Source organism: Myxine glutinosa, chromosome 4, assembly GCF_964187855.1.
Source record: "Myxine glutinosa chromosome 4, kmMyxGlut1.1, whole genome shotgun sequence".
NCBI lineage: Eukaryota > Metazoa > Chordata > Myxini > Myxiniformes > Myxinidae > Myxine > Myxine glutinosa.
The window spans coordinates 57,295,426-57,319,561 of record NC_136264.1 but is presented as its reverse complement, the minus strand read 5'-3'; the positions used below and the strand labels follow the sequence as shown (position 1 = coordinate 57,319,561).

General features: G+C 45.0%; 1 protein-coding gene across 6 annotated transcripts in view; it reads right to left on the bottom strand.

Moving 5' to 3' along the window:
* The window catches only part of WDR33 (WD repeat domain 33), a 203,357-nt gene that overhangs the window by 2,063 nt on the left and 177,158 nt on the right, over window positions 1-24,136 (bottom strand). For 4 of the 6 annotated variants that reach the window (XM_068112365.2, XM_068112367.2, XM_078775735.1 and 1 more), the window contains 7 exons: window positions 17,722-17,832; window positions 13,897-14,514; window positions 12,645-12,705; window positions 11,973-12,464; window positions 10,146-10,220; window positions 6,848-7,014; window positions 6,481-6,575 (listed from right to left, as the gene is read on the bottom strand). In XM_068112365.2, coding sequence (XP_067968466.2) covers window positions 6,481-6,575; window positions 6,848-7,014; window positions 10,146-10,220; window positions 11,973-12,464; window positions 12,645-12,705; window positions 13,897-14,514; window positions 17,722-17,832 — 1,619 coding nt within the window. The remainder of the gene's footprint in view (window positions 1-6,480; window positions 6,576-6,847; window positions 7,015-10,145; window positions 10,221-11,972; window positions 12,465-12,644; window positions 12,706-13,896; window positions 14,515-17,721; window positions 17,833-24,136) is intronic. The other 2 variants (XM_078775736.1, XM_068112368.2) reach the window with 1 other exon arrangement.

The window sequence follows — 24,136 nt, the reverse complement described above, 5'->3', positions numbered from 1 at the left end:
AGGTGCCTGCAATATAAAAATAACTCATTCAACCAGTTTGAAAAGAGAAAAGGAGTCATTCTGCTGTTTTGTGAGCATGGAGAAAAGAAGAAAAAAACCCCCATAGAATTGTCTTGAGGAGGTCAGACAAGATTGTAGCAAAGCATGGACAATCTCAAGGCTACAAGTCCATCTCCAGAGACCTTGATGTTCCTGTGTCCACTGTACGCAGTGTTATCAGGAAGTTTAAGGCCCATGGCACTGTAGCCAACCACCCTGGATGTGGTCTCAGAGACAGAGACAACAGAGAGACAAGACAACAGAGAGACAAGACAACAGAGAGACGACAGAAGAGAGACAGAAGAGAGAAAGAAGAGAGACAGAAGAGACAGAAGAGAGACAGAGACAGAGACAGACAGAGAGACAGACAGAGACAGACAGAGAGACAGACAGAGAGACACAGAGAGAGAGAGAGAGAGAGAGAGAGAGAGAGAGAGAGACGTAAGAAAATCCACCTGGAGTTTGCCAAAACACTTGAACAAGCCAAACTCCTTCTGGGAGAATGTCCTTTGGACAGTTGAAACTAAATTAGAGCTTTTTGTTAAAGCACATTATCTCTGTGTTTACAGAAAACAAAATGAAGCCTTCAAAGAAAAGAACACTCTTCCTCACTCTCCTTGCACTTCCCTCCCTCCACCCCACCCACAGGAATACCTCTGGCTACAGCTTCCTCTCCGCTACCACCTTTTGTTCATATGTGTGTTGTACCGTCCTCCAAACAGTGATGACTCAATTTACATTTCACTGTCTGACAACATGGACCAACTTCTATCCACTCATCCCAACTCTCTCTTCCTCATATGTGGCGACTTCAACTGTCATCATGCCAGCTGGCTGGGTGTGGGTACGTCTCTCACCAGCCATGGCATCTCAGCAAAGGACTTTGCTACTCATTGGGACTGACACAATCTGTCAATTTCCCGACCCGGATCTCAGTCAACGGAGCATCTTCTCTTCTAGACTTGGTTATGACAAACTTCCCTGCAAATGTATGCTGCTCTTCTTCTGCTCCAATCGGTTCTTCTGATCATGTGCTTGTTAAAGTGAATATCTCTCTGGCCATTCTCAGAGAACCTCCTCAGCGTCGACGAGTCTGGCATTTCACTCAGGCATACTGGCATGGTCTTCAAGCAGCCATCAATCATCTGGACTGGTCTCCCATCTCTACTGCCTTTGACATCAACTCTTCCTGGGAATTCTTCCAAAGAAAACTGCTCTCTCATGCACAGATTTATCCCACCTCGTCTTCAGTCATCATACAGTCTCCCGTCCATGGTACACTGAATCTTGAGGTGAGGCAGTTGCCCTGAAACAACTTGCGTATGCCTCTTGGAAGGCTAATCCAACTGAAGGCAATCTCAGTTCCTTCCACCAAGCTCGGAACAAGTTTGTGTCAACCCTCAGGAGAGCAGGAAAACAACAACTCTGCAAATGTAGGCTCTCTGTGCTCTGTCCCCCAAATATTCCTACAGGTCGCACAAGATCTGACAGCAACCCTCTTATGGTGAAATTGCCAAAATCAAGACTCTCTGCTCACCTTCACTCTTTCATTCCTCTTTTCTCCTGCCTCTGGAACAAACTCCCTCACTCTCTTCAATCCCACTCCTCCCTCCAGGTCTTTAAAACAGCTGTTCACCACCATCTCTTGTCTTCCCCCATCCAAAACCTTGATCTTTTCTACCCCCGTTAATTCACCCCAGATCCACTTTTTAGAAATACCAACTTCTTTCCTGGAAGTCCTCGCAGTGTCCATGTGTTTTATACCTCTCCCACCCCCCCCCCCTTCCCATGCCTCCTTCCCCCGAAGCCCTCTCCTTCCCACGGATCTCCCTGTTCTTTGCTGTTGTACTTGTGTGCTTCCCTCTCTCTCCCCATCTTGTCTCCTGCTCCCTTTATTGTATGTTTTATGTGTCCATTTGTTTTTTTTTGTGATTAATGTTAGCTCTTACACGAGCCTCGATCTTGTATACAAAAACAAAACAAAAAACAAGGCCCTGCGGCTCCAAAATACCCTGAAGATCCAAAAGACCCCGAAGCCCCAAAACACCCCGAAGACCCACAAGGACTCCGAAGACCCAAAAAGACTCCGAATACCCAAAAATACCCAAAATACCCCAAAGACCCAAAACACCCTGAAGATCCCAAAGACCCTTAAATACACAGAAACCAAAAGACCCTTAAGACCCAAAAGCCTAACTTGAACAATAATTTCAGTGTTTGGCATTGGTGTGAAGACACAAAAGACCCCAAAGACCCAAAACACCCAAAATACCCTTAAAGGCACAAAGGATTAAAAAGACCCTGAAAACCCAAAAGACCCTGAAAACCCAAAAAGACACCGAAATGGGTCAAAGATGCCTATCCCTTGAAACGACATGCAGTGAGGCGCGCGGTATGCACCGAGTCACGATAGTCAATACAATAAATGAAACCAACAGTACTGTACATTATTCCACACATGCATTGAACATTACATGCATGATTAGACAAGATCGAAAGTCTAACAATGGCATAGGCCGGCTTGTTTGATACTTTAGTTGAAGAGGATAGCATGATCTGGGTGGAGATACCAGTTAGCAAATAATTTAAGTATTGAATTATCTTGAAGTACTCAAAGTCTCGAAGCTGTCTGTCACCATGGAAGTGAAGAGATTGCATTGAGACCCTGGTTTATTCTATATGTTGGTCAGTTAGTCAACGCTATCAAAGTGACCTCAGCGCCATCCCGACACACATCACTGTGTGTGTTACGGAATGAGGTGTTTTACGGTGGCCGGAGTGCAAATCCTGCCACCAACCTCCTTGAGAGAGAACCCCGTGAGTTGGTCCTCATTTTGCTGACCTCGGGAGGATGGACAGGCTGAGTCAATCCCACCTGGTGTTAATTTAACAGCTAACCAGGATTCAACCTCAGGGCCCTCGGATCCCAAGCCCTCCACCCTAACCGTTAAACCAACACTAGCCTTAAGGTTGTTGGAGGCAGTCATAAGAAATGCTTCAATGTTTGAAGAGCCCTTAATCAAAGTTTTAATTGTGCATGATCTGGGAGTCATACTATCCTCTTCAACTAAAGTATCAAACTAGCCCGGCTATGCCGCTGTTAGACTTTCAGTGTTGTTTAATCATGCATGCAATGTTCAATGCATATGTGGAATAATGTACAGCACTGTTGCTTTTATTTATTGTATTAATGGTGATTATTTTAACTGTTTAATCCGAATACAGTCCAAGTCAAAAATATTGGCACACTTGCACTTTTTTCAAATAACTCACAATTTTCTGGAAAAAGAAGTTGAAATTCACAAAAGTATTTGGTCTCCACAATTATTTATTTCACTGTTAATATTACAGAACATTTGTTTTTGATTCGGAACTTAATTTCTCATTTTAAATCGGAAAATAAAAAGAAATGGCATTGACAAAATTATTGACACCCCAGAGCCTACACTTAATATTTGGTAGCACAGCCTTTGGACAAAATTAACTGCAGACAAGAGCTTCCTATAGCCATGAAGGAGCTTCCTACACCTCTCTACTGGCAGTTTGTCCCACTCTTCTTGTGCAAACTGCTCCATTTCTCCCAGATTTGAAGGGTGTCTTCTCCCAACTGCTGATTTCAGAACAGTCCAGCGTTTTGTCTTGAACCATTCCTGCGTGTTTTAATGAAGTGTTTGGGGTCATTGCCCAACTGCAAGACCCATGACCTTCGACGGAGACGCAGCTTTCTGACACTCGATTGAACATTGCGCTCCAAAATGCCTGGATAATATCCTGATTTAATGATGACATGCACACATTCAAGGTACCCATTGCCAGAGGCAGCACAGAAACCCCAAAGCATCACTGGGCCTCCTCCATGTTTTACTGTAGGGAAGTGTTCTTTTCTTTGAAGGCTTCGTTTTGTTTTCTGTGAATATATAGATGATGTGCTTTACCAAAAGCTCTAATTTGGTCTCATCTGTCCACATGACATTCTCCCAGAAGGATTTTGTCTTGTTCAGGTGGGTTTTGGCAAACTCCTGCCGGGCTTTCTTAGCAGTGGGGTCCTCCTGGGTCTCCGACCATACTTCATTAAGTTGGCGACGGATGGTGCGCATTGAAACGGTCGTACCTTGTGTCAGAAGGTCAGCTTGAATCTGTTTGGCAGTTGATCAACGTGTTTTCTCCACCATTCAAACAATCTTTTGCTGCAGTCTTTGATCAAGTCTTCTCTTGTGGCCACATCCAGGGAGGCTGGCTACAGTGCCATGGTCTTTAAACTTCCTGATAACATTACGTACGGTGGATACAGGAACATCAAGGTCTCTGGAGATGGACTTGTAGCCTTGAGATTGTCCATGCTTGGCCACAATCTTGTGTCTGACCTCCTCAGACAATTCTCTGGTTTTCTTTCTTTTCTCCATTCAAACTGGTTGAATGAGTGATTTTGATATTGCAGGCACCTGCATTCGAAGGTAAAGGAGAATCACCTGCTTGAAATCTAATTATTTCTAACAACTTCTAAAAGGTGCCAATAATATTGTCCGGGCCATTTTAGGATTTCTGTGTGGAATAAGCTAAGATTTAGTAATTTTTTTCCAGCTTTTTTTGTTTTGTTCCACTGCAAACCTAAGAAATACATATGTGGATACCAAAATATTTTTAAATTTCAACAATTTTCTGGAAGAAATGGTGCATTATTTGAAAAAGGTGCAAGGGTGCCAATATTTTGGCCACGACTGTACATAGATACATACAGACAGACAAACACTGTTCTAGATGGCTTTGCCCTTTGGGCTACTCCATAAAAAAAAGAATCACACCCCGTGTCCGAAGGAAGCAGTTTAATTTGGCATTTTTTAAATTTGAAATTGGCAAAGCCAAGAAACAAACGAAACCCTTTAGAATTACCCTCTAGAACCCATTGGAATTATCCTTTAGAACTAAACACGGTGGGTTTGAAAGGTTCTTTATTTTTGACGGCTGGATGGAAGGAAGGACATAGCCAAATATTGAAGCGGTTTCACCGCTTAAAACAATATAAATATACATGGCAAATAGCATTGTAACAACCAGCAGAGTACCCCCCCCCCCCCCCACCCCCACTCCCAGATGGGTGATCTTGTTTCAATTGTGCAGCACATTCTTCTGACACCTCTCTTTATTTGGGCGGTGTATCGACCGTGTATTGATCGATCAGATCACTTCCTCGATCAATCTCAAAAATGATTTGAACCCGGGTTACGTTGAAGTGAAAACTTGCATGCTGCTTATGTGCATATATGATACATCGTGGTTATATAGCTCAAATAATTCCAATTGCACACACCCTACCCCCAAAGGAAGAAAATGTCAAGATCGTCGAAAAAAAAAAATCCCCCCAAAACTTGATGGAATCAAACGAAACTTGCACACACACACAACTTCAGGGTGCCCTCACTAATCCCTGAAAGTTTCAGCTTCCTCGGTCAAATCATCTCAGAGGCGTAGATGATACATACCTACATACTACTGTGTTCAAAAAGTATCCGACCTTTATTTTTCGTGCGTAAAAAAAAAGAAGCTAGGGAGGCGTTGATTGGTGCACGTATGTAGGCGATTCTAATGCACACGTGTGAATTTTTTCCCACCTGCAGAAGCTGTCATTCGACGGCAGACCGCCGATGAGTGAGGACATGTAAGTGAGCGCCGTCGGATTTTCGTTTTTGACAAAATGACGGAAAAACTTGAACAACGCTACTGCATCAAATTTTGTGTAAAGCTTGGCGATTCCCAAGTAGAAACGATCTGCAAGATTCAACACCGTTCATTCCATTATGAAGGAGGATTTGGGCTTCAGGAGAATCTCAGCGAAGTTCGTACCAAAGCTGCTAACGATTGAGCAGAAGCAACTCCGTTTGGAGATCGCACAGGACATGCTGGAGACTGTGAACAGCGATCCCAGCTTCCTCAACACAGTGATCACTGGCGATGAGTCCTGGGTTTATGGGTACGACCCAGAAACCAAGTTGCAGTCATCACAATGGAAGCATCCAACATCCCCGAGGCAAAAAAACACAAAATTTGATGCAGTAGCGTTGTTCAAGTTTTTCCGTCATTTTGTCAAAAACGAAAATCCGACAGCGCTCACTTACATGTCCTCACTCATCGGCGGTCTGCCGTCGAATGACAGCTTCTGCAGGTGGGAAAAAATTCACGCGTGCGCATTAGGATCGCCTACATACGTGCACCAATCAACGCCTCCCTAGCTTCTTTTTTTTTACGCACGAAAAATAAAGGTCGGATACTTTTTGAACACACTACGTACATACACACATACATCCATACATACATACATACATGTGCTCCATTATACATGGATAGAATAAAGAAGATGTGTGGTTAGATACAAGCTGAAATATATATATTTTTAATCCTGATAAAAGTGTGATGAAAATGGCCTTGCAACATTACCACCATTACCTATCATCCCTATGCCGCTCCATATCTGGAGGACGACGTACATCACGCGATACCCCCTCTCGTCGCCTACTTGCTTCGTCAAACTCCCCTGGTGGCTATGTATGGAGGTAAAAAGGGATTGTGGGGGGTAATAGAAAAAATCAAAACAAGGAACATTGCAACATGAAGAGGTGTACTCTAATCAAATTCTAAATATGCATTTTTCTTTCACAAAATGCAGTAAAGCTGCAGAAGAAAGCAGCACACGATTAAAAAGAAAGAAATAAAGAGGATGATTTCATAAGAAAATGGAGATTTGGACTTTTTTGTTAAGATATTCATCTTGAGGTCCCAATATGCCAGTGATGAGAAGAAGAATAGGACTTACTGGAGGAAAATCACGACTTGATGTTCCATGCCTCCTCCATCCCTCCTCTGCATGGCCTCGCCAGGGTTCTTCACCTGGGCCGGGTGGAAGCGTCCTTCTCCAGCCATCTTCATGCCGGGCTTCAAAATCAGGTAGTCCAGGTCCATAACACTCGTCTTGTTCATACTCTGAACCAATGGAAAGTTGTCCATTTATTTATTTGTTTAAATTGCAACCAAAGCCTAAAAAAATGGAAATCAAGCAAGACCAGGATTTAAAAAAACAAGCTCCTTCCAATTTCCAGAGGGTGCAGCTTTCCTTCTCCGAGTGACTAGTTTCCAAAGTTAAATAAACGATTTCCGATTTGTCTATGTTCCCGTCGACTGTTGTGGAGTTTTGTTTTTGTCGATCATCGTTTGCATTGTGTATTCATCGCCATGTCTGTGTCCATTTGGTTATTTTGATCTCGTGTGCCTGCCTCGGCCAGTTGAGCCTTTCCTCCAAATTGCAACAGACTCGCACACCAGTTTGTCTTGCCTTTCTCGTATTTTCTCTACCCTATTTTCCCAACCTCGCTCCAATTCCTTCCTTTTACCTTCTCCAACACAAAAGATCGTTCACCTCATTTTAGATAGTCCGTATCGTTTCTTGTTGGCCACGTGTTCAAAAGGATCGTTTCATCATTCGCTCCTTCTTAAACTTTATCTTCAGTCAAACTCATCCTTTTCAACCCTGCCTCAAAGCATTTCTCTCCTATATTTTCAAAACGATCACAAATATTAACTGGAAAGCATATGTAAATGCAAAGCCCATCTACCTACAATTTGTATTCAGTTTTTTTTTTTGTATACAAGATCGAGGCTTGTGTAAGAGCTGACATTAATCACATTTTAAAAACAAAAAATAAAGGGACAGGGAGACAAGATGGGCAGTGAGAGGGAAGCACACAAGTACAACAGTAGAGAACAGGGACATCGGGAGATCTGTGGGAGGGAGAGGGCTTGGGGGGGGGGGGGGAGGGATGAGAGGTATGAAATGCTTGGACACTGTGACGACTTCAAGGAAAGAAGTCAGTATTTCAAAAAAGTGGATCTGGGATGAAATTAACAGGAGTAGAAAAGATCAAGGTTTTGGATGGGGGAAGATAAGAGATGGCTGTTTTAAAGACCTGGAGGGAGGAGTGGGATTGAAGAGAGTGAGGGAGTTTGTTCCATAAGTGGGAGAAAAGAGGAATGAAAGAGTGAAGGTGAGCAGAGAGTCTTGATTTTGGCAGTTTCATCAGAAGAGGGTTGCTGGCAGATCTTGTGCGACCTGTAGGAATATTTGGGGGACAGAGCACAGACAGAGCTGAGGGAGCTCGGCCGGAGAGGAGTCGGTAGAAGACAGAAGGTCCACCAACCGGCCTGCGGTGAGTGAGTGAAAGGCCCTCGGAGATAGCTTCATCACGGGAGATTCCAATGATTCTGAAAGCTTTGGTTTCTACAGTGTGAAGCCGAGCTATGTGTGAGGCAGGAGCACCGGTCCATAGGGGGGGAACAGTATTCCATTGAGCTGCGGATGAAAGCCTTGTATGTGGTGAGGAGCTCAGGTGTGCCAAGGAAGGACTTTGCACGACGGAGGATTACTATATAAACTGGAAGGGAGTCTGTTATTTGGGCTCAGTGGTACCGGAAGTCTTGATACTGGATGATATACAAAACTCAAAACTTCGGACTAGAAGGGCGATTTTGGGATCAGGATGGTTCAGCAATTGTGGATATTCCATATTGTCCTGGGTTTTGTGGGGTCTCACTATAATAGTGGGACTAGTTTTAACTGTGTTTATAATGAAGCATCTCCTTCGGATATGCATGGAGATTTTCTTTTCTTGCTCCTCTGCACAAATGGCCCAAATGGAGATGAGTGAGGACGAGGACGAGAACGAGAAACTGCCTGATCTACCCGTCACTCCGGATTCCAAGGAGTCCACATTCACAGATGATCCCAAAACAAGGGGTGTTTCTCTCTTGTCTTTTGATTATCATGCCTTGTATGACAAGCAAGAACGAATGTTGCAAAAAATTAACGATTTCATGTTCTCCCCAGAGGAACAACACATCCAAGCCCTCATGAAAATGGAGCTCAATTAACCTGAAGATTAGGAGGGATTGCGCCTGCAGGAGGCGGAGGGAGCCGGTCCTGCGGGGGAGGTTATTGGCCCTCCAGCAGGGCACATCTTCGCCAAACCAGCCGTCTTCGTTGTGGATCGGAAACGTTAATAAAGTTCCACAAAAGTTGTTGTTCTTTGATATTAAAAATCAATTAATATCTGAACAGGAGAAGGGATTGTTGGAGTTGGTATGAAGGAATATCCTTGAGTGGGAATATCAAAACACATTCTTTTAGAGTGGGAATCAGTGTTTGATTTATTTAATCTGTTTTCCTTAGTTTGTTACACAGACTAAGAATGTATATCTCAGACCCTGTGATATGTTCTCTTTTTCATTCTCTTCACATTTCTAAACAATGGTCCTTTGGCTGTCTGCAAACGCAGCTGGTTCACGTTATTCTCTCTGCTTATCTAACAATGACAGGAAGATCCGCACATTCCAATGGAGTGACCCTCAAGGTACTGGGTGCGGTGCATTGCGCACGTGACTCACCCTTGTCGGGAACTGACTGTGGATAGTTATCTGTGCTGCGCTGGACCTTGCCTGTTTGTATATAAATGAAGCTCACTGGGAATTGTATTTGAGAAGGGACCGAGCTAGATTCGAGCTGATCTCTCTCTCTCCCACATGTGTATGGACTCTACCATTAAACGGCTTATATTCTCAGTGCGGTGTCTTTAGTGTCTCCTCGGAGCATCGGACCTCGTCAGAAGGTTAGGTGAAAGTGCATCAGAGGAAGAAGGAGAAAGTTGAAAGAGTATGGTGAAAATTAGAATTGGAAAGGTGTCGGCTGGAGAGGATCAAATTATGAAGGAAGGAGAGAAAAAAAAAACGGGTGGAGTGAAACACGTGGTCACGATCGGTGGAGAGGAAGCCAATGGGAGAGAATTTAATTAGGATTTTTATTTTTATGGGAAGTATGGAAATATGTCTGAAAAGACAGACAAAGGAAAAAATTATGCAGTGAGAGAACAAAAGTAAACAAAAGGCCGCCGAGGAGACAGGAAAGCCTCGAGGGACAAGGCCTGAAAACGCGGCAGGAACAACCGACTATTACACACAGGTATGCATGATTTACACCGAGATCTTACGAGAAACACATAGTAGAAGAAACACAGTAAAATAAAAATACAGTTTTGACAAAAATACAAATGGGAAAAATACTTTACTTTGATGGCGTGGAGAGCTTGGAAAAACAGCCTTGCCAGCAGAACCAGAAGCGCAAGGCCTAGTTCTTCTGTATGCTGGACAAGACAAAAACAGCTGTAAAAAAATTGACATTCTAGACAACCATGACCTTTTGACCTCAAAAGTAATAGGTTCCATTGACCCAATATGCAAAAACTGCTCAAATTGAAGTCAGATGGAAATTGACGATTTTGTGACCTTGACCTTTTGACCTCAAAATAATCAGCTTCCAGCATTTTATTGGTGAACCAATTCAGTGACCCGATATGCAAATCCTTTTAAAATTCCAAGTCAACTGGATGAAAATTGTTGATTAGATGCGACCTTGACCTTTGGATCTTAAAAAAAATTATTAGCTTCTAGCCTTTGATTGGTGAACCAATTCAGTGACCCAATATGCAAATTCTTAAAATTTCAGGCCAGTTGGATTAAAATTGTTGATAATAATAAAGCTTTGTTGAAAATTTGATGGCCAAACCTCAAATGGTAAAACAAAAGTTATGGGGGGAAGGGAGGAAGGCAACACACAAGCACGGTACGTACGCACACGCACACGCACACACACACACACACCATTGCAGCTCGAATGGCATTTGATAGAGTACATACCCCCGCCAGGCTGAACAGCTTACGTTTTGTATCCCACTGATCTGGATCCAGAGCTGAACCAAAATCTAATTGGCTTGGTCGTGTCATCTAATAAACTCATCCACTTTGTTTTGTCAATACATCTTTCATGTCTGTCTCTCTAATTCTCGGAAATGACCGTATGGTAAACGCTCCCATCTACTTTCTCAACAAACCTCTTGAAGTTCAGTAACAAACGTTTGGGACTTGCAATCAGCCAAGATCTTTCTTGGGCAAACCATATATCTAAGTTTGTCTCCAATGCATGCTGCAGAGACGGGGCATTCTATGTCATGCAAAGTATTTCCTTTGGAAATGTGAACTTTTATCAGCTTACAAGGCCTTCTGCAGCTCAAAAGAGTACTGCTCTCCCCTTTGTGCTGGCGCTACTGCCTCACACCTTGCTCAGCATGCTGCTGTGAAAACCGAGGTCCTCATAATCATTGGAATCTCCTGCAATGAAGCCAAGTCCCATGGCCTATTATTTTCGCATCCCTGACAGGTCGGTGGCCTCTGACTCTTAACACCTCCTATGTAGTCTTGCAACCTTTGCCCTTTCCTTACTCTGTTCCCCCCCCAGGTCTGTGCAAGGGCACACATGCAACCTACTTTGGGTGAAACTCCCAAAATCCAGGCTAACTGCTCACCTCCACCCAGTTGTTTCTCTTTTCTCTCTCCTGTAGAAGCAAGTTCCTCCATCTGTTCAATCCCATTCTTCCTTCAGGAAAGGTGCTCACCACTACCTCAAGTCATCCCCTATCCATACTAATGATCTTTTCTACTCTCTTTAGTGTCCCACCACACCCCTCCCTCAATTTTTCATTCCATCTCTAGTTTTTCACATCCTCCTCTTGGCGTCTTTGAGCTTGTATTCCACTTGTGTACCCCTCTGTATCCTCCACCCCCTCCCATTGATCTCATCCTTCCCCATGACCATTATTCCTGCAAATGTTCCTCTTGTGTCCTTCTTTCCTGCTGTAGATGTGCTCCCCCTTTTCCACTATGTTATTGTTATGTTATGTTCTGGTGTGTTCAGTTCAGTGCTCTAGTTTTTTTCCACGAGCATAGACTGAACCAAAAAAACACCCAAAAAACAACATATAATCAACAGAGCATTTTCAAGGCTTAAAACAGACCAAAAAGGTACAAAGGACAATAGCTTACCAAAGACTTGTACTTACGATAATCTTCTTTGAAATCCACCTGCCCACTGTGGCGTTCCGGTCTAGGCCGATTATCAAAGCCATCCTGTCGGGGTCCACGACCACCTCTGAATCCTCTACTTCCTCTTGGTCCTCGATAATCAAAACCTCCGGGAAATCTTCTGCCTCCTCGACCTCCAGATCCTTCGAATCTTCCTGGGCCATCATAACCACGGCCCCTGGAACCATGATGGAAACTACCCCGGTCAAAATGACCCTGAAATTCTGGTCCACCAGAGAATTCAGGTCCTTCGTAGGGTCTTGAAGGACCTCTTTGATCACCCCTCGACTCAAGTCCATCAAAATGTGGTTGTGGTGGGTGTCCATGTTCGTCAGGACCTGACCCACCACCGTGAAAGCCAGAGCCCTCAAATGTTTCGTTGAGACCATCTCTGAAGTCTCTGGGTCCAGGAAAAGTACTTTGTTCTTTTTCCCTTGAACCTGAGTGGGCGTTTTCAGGATGAATCTCTCCTGGCAGATTAGAGGTGCAAGATGGTGATGGTTAAGAGGGTCAGTTATAAAAGGCATATCCACAACCAAAACATGAACATCATTTTTAATCAAAGTTGTTCCATAAATCTGTGTTAGCAAGCATAACAATAAGGTACAAGCCATGAGAAAGCGCAAAGTGGAGGAAAAGCTTGACTGTACCTCGAGGGGGACCCACAGAGCTCTGGTTTAATGCTGGAGGTCTGATCGCTCCAGGCATCATCTAAAGGGGCAGGACGTGTGTGGATAAGTCAGAGTTTTGTAGCCTCTTCAGTAAATGATAACAGGCAATAACTCGAATGGCAACCAGTAGAGCGCATACCTCCGCCAGGCTGAACAGTTTACATTTTGTATCCTAATGATAGGCCGGATCTGGATCCCGACCTTAACCAAAATCTAATCTGTGTATTCTTGTCACCTAACCAAACCAACTCATCCACCTAGTTTTGTCATCCGTCCACAACTTTTTGAAATATCATGCTATAATGCATATCGTTTTTGGCCCCATCTCTCAATAATGAAGAATCACTTAAAGAATTAAAAAATTCTCATATCTGGATCTGGATTCAGATCTTCAACAACAACACAACAACATGCATTTTAAGGCCATTTTCCCTGCTAGAGCGGGGGTTAGCCTTGCGGTCCCCATGACAATCTTCTCCATTTTGCCCTATTTTCTGCATCTCCCCTTGTTAACCCCCTTGCCCGCATTTCTTCTTCCACCATCTTTATCTAAGTCTTTCTCGGTCTTCCCCGTCCTCTACTTCCTTCTACATTCATTTCCACCACTCTTCTCAACCAGTCACTTTCATCCTTCCTCAACACATGACCAAACCATCTCAAGGTGGTTCTTCAGATCTTCACTAAAATCGAATTGATTTGTCCATGTCACACACCTAACCTGTCTACCAAGTTTCGTCTGAATTAGTCCACAACTTTTTGAGATATCCTGTTCACAAACAAAGAGACAGCCAGGAGTGAAAACATAACCTACATCCACCATAACCTCCTACAGCAAGAATTTCTACATGGCAGTGCCAACTCATGCACACCCAACTGAAAACACCTCGACATCTATTCTGCCACAAATCTAGACCTACTCACATATTTCTCACATAACTTTTCTTACCTGTTCTTCCTGTCAACAATACTGCAGACTTTTAGTACCCTAGATGGCATCCACAAACAAGATAATGTTTTTTTAAAATATCAAATCTATGGGGGACCCCTGTATGAAAGAGACAATAATTCCAATAATTCCCAAGCCAAGTTTTTGTGGTATTTGAATGTCATACGCTCAATGTGATATTTGAATGTTATATGATAATTTTAACTTTGTATGACAACAAGAGCAGCATTTCTCAACCCACCCACCGACAATTCAAAAAGATGTGGCCTAGGCCCGAAGTCTCACTTGTGGTGGTGGTGGTGGTGGTGTTGGTATAGGAGGACCATGGGAAGGAGTCTCCCCTCTTCCAGGGGGACAAGATTGTGGCGGAGGAGGCCGGTGCATTGGTCCCTGTGGTGATGGTCCCATTCCTGGTCCGGGAAAGGTTGGCCCGAGTCCTGGTTGTGGACAACCAAAGGCACCAGGGCCTGGGCCGTGTCCAGGGCCAATGTTGAGTCCGGGACCTGGTCCAGAAACAGGTACAACGCCGGGGCCACCAGGTCCAATGCCAGAGCCACCAGGTCCAAGGGCGGGGCCACCAGGTCCAAGGCCAGGGCCACCAGGGCCGGGACCACCAGGTGCAGGGCCAGGGCCACCAGGTCCGAGGCTAGGGCCACCATGTCCTAGACCAGGAGCACCACTGCCCATTACCCAAGGACCATGCATCATATGCCCAAGAGGCGGTGGAGGGAGATGATGAGGTGGAGGAGGATGACGAAAATGCCCCCGCGGACCAGGGGAAGGTTGATTGAAATGTTGCGGCTGGTTGGGAGGCCCATGTTGGAATGGAGGGGGTGGAGGGAGACCCATTCCAACAGGTGGCATCTCCATTTTAATGTGAAGTGGATGCTCTGAAATGACATGCTGTTTGGCAAGAAAAGCAAGAGTCAGTCTTCAGTGTCAGATGTTAATCTTTGGTGCTTTGCTATTAAATTATTCTTCAGCATTCAGCAAGTTTCCTTGGTATTCGATGCAACTCGAGAGTTCTGTACGAATGATGCATTCCCCCCCCCCCCCCCCCCCTGCAATTTTATTTTTAATGTCCTTAACAAAAAATATTCATTTTGTTAATCTTTCATTATTACTATTTACATCTTCCAATGTTCTCACAAGTTTCCTGCCAAACTTAATCAGCCAAATTGGTATATTGAATAGCCCTCCTCGACATTTTTGTTTCTCTGTGAATATTCCATTCACTTGCCAATGTCTTTAATTATAGTTATTTATAACTTATATTAATGATTGGGATAGTGGGGTTAAAAGTAGCCTTTCAAAATTAGCAGATGACACGAAGATTTGATGTAAGACAGGGGTAGAAGGGTCATATCCAGGACTCCTGTGACCATGGAGAGCATAAGTTCGTTTGAGGATGGATTTTGGTACTTTGGGGTATTTAGAAAAAAATGAGCTCCTATGCCCCTCCCAAAAGTGTGGGCTAACTCCACCAGAGGGCAAAATCCAAAATGGCCGTTGGCGGCCATCTTGGAAATTACACAATTACATATCTCTTGAATAAAATAACTTAGACATGAAATAAGTGTCGTTTTTGACTAATTTAATGACCAGGAGTCCATTACAGTGATTATTTTCTCATTCCATGGTCATCTTCAATGTGAAATCCAAGATGGCCACCAACAGAAAGAGAATCTCAGTGAGTTGCTTTCACAGATAGTAACTTGGTTGAATAAACCAGGGAAAAGTGATATCGATTTAAGCCCCAAAACACTCTCCTTGGCTTCGCTATTGACACAGTAGTATGCCACTGGCCGTCAGACAACATGCAGCATAAACCTGAGTTTGACACTACATGGGCTCACTAAAAACAAGGAGCTGGTAGACATCCTCCATAAAGATGGCATTTGCATCATCTATGCAGATGTCCTACTTCTTCATGATGTGTGGGCAGTGCACGACCTGCAACTTTCCTCCATATGCCCCTATGATATAGCAGAAGGAAAACCTGCCATCTCACCGGATGATACTCTCACCGGAGGTGGAACATCACACATGATGTGACACAAACATGATGTATGTACAACCGGCATCAGAGGAAATTAAGCGGGACTTGGCTACTGAGAGGGTAAAGAGCTCAAAGGAAGTCTCTGCAACCCTAAAGGATTTTGTGACTGAAATGCAGGGTGTCACCCCATACAAAACAACCAAAAGAGGCGAGCCCCCACAACGTAAAGTGATTCCTCCTCAGAATGATGTGCAAATCGAGAGAAAACGTGGAATAATCCATGCAATGGCCATGAAATCATGAAATGACCATGATGACCATGAAATGAAAAAATAACCACTGGAATGGACTCCTGGTCATTAAATTAGTCAAAAACGACACATATTTCATGTCTAAGTTATTTTACTCAAGAGATATGTAATTGTGTAATTTTCAAGATGGCCGCCAGTGGCCATTTTGGATTTTGCCCTCTGGTGGAGTTAGCCCACACTCTTGGGAGGGGCATAGGAGCTCATTTTTTCTATATACCCCAAAGTACCAAAATCCATCCTCAAACGAACTTATGCTCTCCATGGTCACAGGAGTCCTGGATATGACCCTTCTCAGGGAGAGGGGAGGTGGTGATCAGATTCAGGAAATGTAATGTTATAGGGATGGGTCACAAATCATGAAAACAGAAACTATACAATGAGAGGGGCCATCTTGGAGCATGTGACATAGGAGAAAGATCTGGGAGTGGTAGTATATAACTATCTACAGGGAGTGAGCAGAGAGCAGGGTGCCAGGCAGCCATTGGTAAAGCTAATAGGGTTTTAGGCTGTATTAGTGGGGGACACATTAATAAATCAAAATAGGTAATGTTAACACTGTACAGGAATTTAGTGAGGCCTCATCTTTTCTTTTCCTTTTCCAAGCATATTCAGGGCTCGTGGAAGAGAATAATCTGGACAGCACAATGAATCTAGAATATTCTGTACAGGTTTGGTCATCACATTGAGGAAGGACAATGGTGCCATAGAGGAGAATTGAGCATCGAGCAACTCGATGTATTCCAGGGCTAGCTAGACCACTACAAGGAACGGCTGAATGAGGCAGGACTTCATCTATACTGTATAAAAAGGAGCCGTTCGTGTGAGCTCCAGACCCCTCTATTCCTTCAGAACCCTTGACACACAGAAGACATTTGGATCAAGGTGACAGCATGCTGTGACGTCACTGATTAAATCGAAAATTGACACTCTCGGGCTATTTTCGACACTTTGCCAAAAAAAAAAAAAACTTTCAAATTAATGATTTTTAATTGTCTTCAGTTGTTGTTTTTTGTATTTGGGTACCCCTTCAAAGACCCCTGAAAATTTGAAGACTCATAAGACCCCCAAAATTCTGAAGACGCCAAGACCCATTAATACCCCCGAAGACCTTTAAGAACACTTAAGACCCTTAGAGACATCTTTTACTGCAAAGACACTTTCGACACTTTAGACCCCTTCACCTTTCAGACCTTTGAGAACTCTACACACCTGAAGTCCCTTGACTCTCTTTAGACCCTTGACACCGTAACACCATTTAGACTCTTTATTACCTTTCAGATGTGCAAGACAGCTTGGACCCATGACCATTTAGACTTTAGAGCTTAAGACCACTTCGTCCCTTTTAGACCCCTTTTTACATGCTTGAGATATTCGACCCTTTCTACCCCTCAGACCCTAACCACTGTTGGAACGTACCCTTTAGAGCATCTAGATCTAGAACCTTGTAAGTGCACACCACGCAAACATCTGTAGTCTTCTTGCAAAACAAAGACTACATGGGTCTCCTCAAAAAACGAATGTGGTGTCGGCATTTATTAACCCCTCACACGACAACCTGTTCCATCATAAAACACCCACGCATGACGTCCCTGTGCCCTGTCCCACTGTTGCCCTCCCCACTCCTCCCCCAACCCTCACTGAAGTTAAGTAAATGGCAAAGATTGGGTTCATATCATAGATGATGAATAAACTGAATAATTAAATCAATGGTCTACAAATAAAGCACCAACATGGTGGGCCAAATTGTCTCCTTCTGGGTTCACGTTAAATTTATGACATTCACAGCCGTGTATAACTTACCTCTCCCATAGTTGGGTTAGAAAATGGCATTTGTTCTTTATTAGCTGGTGGCTCATTCTCAGACTTTATGTCTCCCACTGACATTATTGGCACCTTGTTTTGGTTCCATGCCTGGGATGAACACAGAGGATAAAAGATGAGGAGGAGAGGCAGAAGAAAAGCATTGTGAAAAACACTCAAACCATGAAAAAAGAAACATTTTGAACATTACACAAAATAAGGTGATTTGATGGACAAATGAGCACCTTATCTTATAGACAACTCTTTGATGCTTGGATGAGCAGCTTGTCTTATCGACTACTAAAAAAATATGGGATTAATGTATACTGTATTTTAAAGAAACCAAGATAAAGACAGTGAGGGTATATGGTAGCGAGGTATACAAATACCACAGCCGATTACTGTTTCAAAGAACGAGACTTCAGACAAAGCTGGTCGCCATTGGTGGTATATTAAGCTAGAAAGTAGAATTTGATACCAATGAGTCAAATGGATATGCCTCTGCCCACATTAGATGTCAACGCACTGTTACATTTGATCTCAATTAAAGGTCGCCAGAGAGAGAGAAAGAAAGAGAGAGAAAGAGACAGAAAGAGAGAGAGAGAGAGAATGAGAGAGAGAGAGAGAGAATGAGAGAGAGAGAGAGAGAGAAAGAGAACGAGAAAGAGAAAGAGACTTTTGAGGTCCTTTTATTACAAAATAATAAAAGTGTGTGTATGTACAATTTACAAATCAAAAATCCCAACAAAACAGGAGAGAATATGAAAGTGAGGAAAGAACGAGAGGAAAACAATTAATCAGTTCATTTTTACAAAAACATAAAATAAAGCAATACTACGAAAATATAGAAAGACTTGATTATTTAAGAAAGAGATATAGGCCAAAAAAAATATATTGCTGGTCTCTGGTCAGACCAAAGTTCCAGAATTGATGCAGCGATGCGGTTTTTTTTTTTTTTTTTTTTTTGAAAAGCATGGATTGCACATATAGAGGTGTTTTTTGTATCCTGATGCCTTGCGGTCCTCCCTCATCTACTGTGGCACCGTCCAGAGAGAAATTAAAGACAGCCAATGGGACTGGTAGGCCTTTTTTTTTTGTAAATAATGAACACAAGCTTAAGTTATTTTAAAATGTATTTATTCTGAAAATCATTAAGTTCTTCAAGCATATTATAGACTGCCATTTCGATCTCGATATCGCCTCGCCGTACCGTCAAACATTCCAATGCGTTGATCACGTCAACACTGCACATGTGCAAGTGGTCTAACAGGCCGATGGTCTCCCACGATCTCTTCTCCCAGTCCACCAGATTATCACAGACACTTACAACTTCATGACAAACGAGATAGGATCCAGGCCTAACTAACGAGACCACCGGCAGCTCTCTAGGCCTTCTGGTTGCTTCACACGAACCCGACAAAGAACATTTTCGTTTCAATAAATGACAATATCCAGCCGATAGAGGCCTTGCATCACGTGAGCGTCGTCCATGCGACCCCCGTTGATCTCTTCTACCCCCGTTAATTCACCCCAGATCCACCGGTCCCGGCCGCCATCTTGGGTGGCATAAATAACATGGCGGGAAAGCTGTCGTTTGATCAGACGGACCTGTCAGTTTACGCCCGTAGCTTGCCCGTTGAGGCGTTTTCGCGGTATTGCGCCAAACTGAGGCTGTGTCATCTGCCTGTGGACCCGTGTGGACCCACAAGTATGCCACACACACTCCACAATACACACACACTCCACAAATACGCCACACGTATGCCACACACACACTCCACACATACGCCACAAGTACGCCACACATACGCCACACACACTCCACAAGTACGTCACACGTATGCCACACACACTCCACACGTACGCCACAAGTACGCCACAAGTACGCCACACGTACGCCACACGTACGCCACACGTACGCCACACGTACGCCACACGTACGCCACACGTACGCCACACGTACGCCACACGTACGCCACACGTACGCCACACACACTCCACACACACTCCACATGTACGTAACCAAATGCCTAATCCTGCTTTTCGCTTCGCGAGCTAAGGTAACAACCTCATGAGCCATATTCTCACCTGAGAGCTGCAGTCAAGGCAGCTATGAATCCGTTTTAGCGTTGTGTCGTCCGGAAAACGTTAGAATGACGATCCCGATCCCTTATGAAATCGGGCTGTACATCCGACAGCACAACAACTCTTTACCATCGTGTAGTGGGCAATTTATATGTGAGACGAGTTTCAAATTGCCGCCATTACGTATGGTGGCAGAAGCAATGTTTTTCCCCCCAAGCGGTCACGTGACTAAGACGATGACGTCACATGCAACTTCCCGATTGGATTCATGACGTCACGGCACACATAACTACTCATATCCTTGGAACAGCTGGTTGGATTTGGACAAACTAAACGCAGTTTTGTAGGGGAGAACCGTGCGCAAACGTCGATACAAAATTTGAGAAAAAACAATTGTTGACGCGCAGGGTCAAAATCGATGCGCGCGCTGACCAGAACCCGGAAATATATTTTTCTCGGCCTAATACTAACTCATTTTGGTGGACTTCACAGATATTTTCCAAACACCATTTTTCCACAAACACATCAAGTCCAGCCATGGTCTCCAGCAAAAACAACGCCGTGGCCGACTGTCTTTCCCGGGCCAGCGCGAACGCGGTCCACCTGGGCGTGGATTTTGCGCTTATGGCGGCGGACCAAACCACCGACACCACGGTGCAAGCCCTCCGGGCGGCGGACACGGGCCTCCGCCTGGCCGACATCCCCTGCGCGGACACTGTCCTGCTCTGCGACGTCTCCCAAGGCCAGCCTCGCCCCATCGTGCCCGTCACCTGGCAACGCCGCATCTTCGCCTCCCTCCACGGCCTTTCCCACCCGGGCCGGAAAGCTTCCCAGAAGCTGGTGTCGGCGCGTTTCGTCTGGCACGGCCTTCGTCGGGACGTCCGCGATTGGACCAGCACCTGCACGGCCTGCCAACGGGCCAAGGTCCACCGACACACCCAGGCCCCGCTGGCACCTTTCACCGTGCCCGAACGACGTTTCGACCACGTCAACGTGGATCTGGTGGGCCCCCTCCCCCCGTCACGGGGGTTCACACACCTGCTCACCATGGTGGACAGGACCACCAGGTGGCCGGAGGCCGTTCCCCTCGTCTCCACCACCACCGCCGACGTGGCGCAGGCTTTCATCGCCACCTGGGTCGCCCGCTTCGGCGCACCGGCGGACATCTCGTCAGACCGCGGACCACAGTTCACCTCCGAGCTGTGGGGCGCGGTCGCCCGCAACCTGGGGGTCAAGCTCCACCGTACTACGGCCTACCACCCCCAAGCAAACGGGTTGTGCGAGCGATTCCACCGCTCCATGAAGGCCGCGCTCATGGCCGGCCTTCAAGACGGCGGTTGGGCCGACCGGCTGCCGTGGGTCCTTTTGGGCCTTCGCACGGCCCCCAAGGAGGACCTCCAGGCATCCACCGCCGAGCTTGTCTATGGCCAGGCGCTACGCGTCCCGGGCGAATTCGTGCCCGACGCTACCAGTCCCTGGTCCGCAGCTCACCAGCGCTCGGACCTCCAGGAGGCCGCCCGACGGTTTGCCCCCGTGCCAACATCCCACCACGGTGACCCCCAGTCCTACGTCCCCCCAGCACTCCGCACAGCGGAGTATGTTTTTGTGCGTCACGACGCACATCGGTGGCCACTCCAGCCGCCGTACGACGGGCCCTTCCGGGTGCTGCGACGGGACGACAAGTCGTTCGTCAGACATCGGCGGCAGGTCGGACCGGATTGCGGTGGACCGCCTCAAGCCGGCGCACGTGGACGTCGACCACCCACCACGGGTGGCCCTTCCGCCGCGGCGAGGCCGCCCCCCGTCCACGGTGCCCCCCACTCGACCGCCCACCACCACACCGGACCCCCTCCCACGACCCGCCAGGGGTCGCTTCGGCCGGGTCATCAGGACCCCCCTCAAATTGACCCTGCCGGTGCAAGTCGATTCTGGGGGGACGTGTGTAGCGGCTGCCGCTGGGTTTTCACAATCGCCTTGCACCTATCAAGGACGCGGAGCGATCACCATGCCGGGCTCGTCCAGGACGCCCGGGCAGGCTCGCCCTCAACTTGCCAGGCCGCAGCCAGGACGCTGGGCCACGCCCCCTGGCGCCGGGCCTGGGCAAACCCCCCGGGATAATAGATATATATTGCTGCCCGATAAACGGGTTTTCAGAGTGCCTGAGTGTTTGATTTGATTAAAGCAACTCCGATGAATTCCAGCTTTTTGTCGCGTCCATTCTTCCGATCGACGTGGGAGCCCCAGCTCCTTCAACATCATAAATTGATATTCTCTAAATAATTGTTGCAGAGATCATGCTCAATAAATTTCAAACTGATCAGACAAAGCGTTGTCCCTGTCGAATTATGACGTCATAATTATGGCACCAATGACGTCATCGTTAACAACACCGATTCCCCATATGGAGTTCTTTACAATGAGCGACGTTTCAATTTTTTTTAATGCTGACACGGCACACACACTTTACTTTACTGAAATGCAGACACAAATGACATGTTTTCATCACAAATCGTCGGAATTTCGCCAAATCTGTTTTGGTCGTGCGTTAATATACCTCAGCGATTGACAAATCTGAAATCAGAATTTTAATTCCGATTTAGTTTTAATTTTAATTCTAAAAATCAGATAATCAGAATCAGAACAACTCAAAATGACCCCATGAGGTCGCTCCATACTTTGCCTGCTCGTCATGTGGTGTGATAATGAATTCCATGCCCACTCTCAAGACTTCTTCACGCAATAACAACTTCTAGCTTCCAGACAGTACATCCAATCATCTTGAAATTTTGCACATTTCTTACACTTCATTACCTCTACTATAATATAAAGTTTCACGTCGATCAATGAAGCGGTTCAATAGTTATAAATTTGTAAATATTTTCGTTTAATTAATTATTCATATCTGCCCAACCACGTTACCTATCACAAATTCCAAAAGGTCATTTTAGTAGACTGATATGCTGAACACATCTGTGAAGTTTCCCCTCGATAGGATCAAAAATGAGGGAGGAGTTAGGTTTTAAAAGTTTATGCTTAAAAACGTCAAACTCCAAAACCATGTGAGGCATGACGTCATGCTTGCTGACCTTTTTGTTTGTCATGGGTATGTGATTCTGCCTGGAAAGTTTGGCCTCGATCTGTTCAGTTGTTTTGGAGAAAATTGGATTTTAGTGGTTTTTCAGGCTTTTCACTCAAAACAATATGGCGTCTGAACCACGTGACCTACGACGTCATTATAATTTTATTTCTGCATCAATTAAAACCGAGAAGATGCTCAATAAATTTCATCCTGATCAGATAAAGTTTTTGACTTGTCGAATTATGATGTCATAACGGTGGCACTTATGACGTCATCATTCATATATGTTATTCCACCTGGAGAGTTCTTTGCAATGAGACCTGTCTCAATTATTTCTGTGCGGCGGTTTTTGAGATATCGAGGTGCAAAGTTTTTTGTTTTTTCCAAGATGACGCCTGTAGCACGTGACCTATGATGTCATAATATTCACTAAAATATTCTACAGGAGGAGGCCCTCCAATCGTGAAAATTTCATGTCAATCGGACCAACGGTTGCCAAGAAAATGAATTTTTAAAATGCAGACACGCATGTACGTACGTACAGACCCGAATGCTTAACCCTGCCTTTGGCTTCGCGAGCGCAGGGTAATAATGGAAAAAGTCTTTCACAGCCAATAAAAATAATGAAATACATCCTCATTTACAGAGCAAAAAGGGCAGCATGCAAATATTGGGGCAAAATTCCTCACATGCAGTGCATTCAGAAAGTATTCAGACCCCTTCATTTTTTTCACATTTTGTTATGTTGCAGCCTTATATTGAAATCGTTTAAATTCATTTTTTTCCCTCATCAATTTACACTCAATACCCCATAATGACAGAGAAAACAGGATTTTAGAAAGTTTTGCACATTTATTAAAAAGAAAAAACTGAAATATCACATTGATATAAGTATTCAGACCCTTTGCTATGACACTTGAAATTTAGCTCAGGTGCCTCCCATTTCTCTTGATCATCTTTGGGATGTTTCCACACCTTGATTGGAGTCCACATATGGTAAGTTCAATTGATTGGACTTGATTCGGAAAGGCACACACCTGTCTATATAAGGTCTCACAGCTGACAATGCATATCAGAGCAAAAACCACGCCATGAGGTCGAAGGAACTGCCTGTAGAGCTCAGAGACAGGAGTGTCGAAGCCCAAATCTGGGGAAGCCTACAATAAAAATCTCTGCTGCATTGAAGGTTCCCAAGAGCACAGTGGCCTCCATAATTCTTAAATGGAAGAAGTTTGGAACAACCAGGACTCT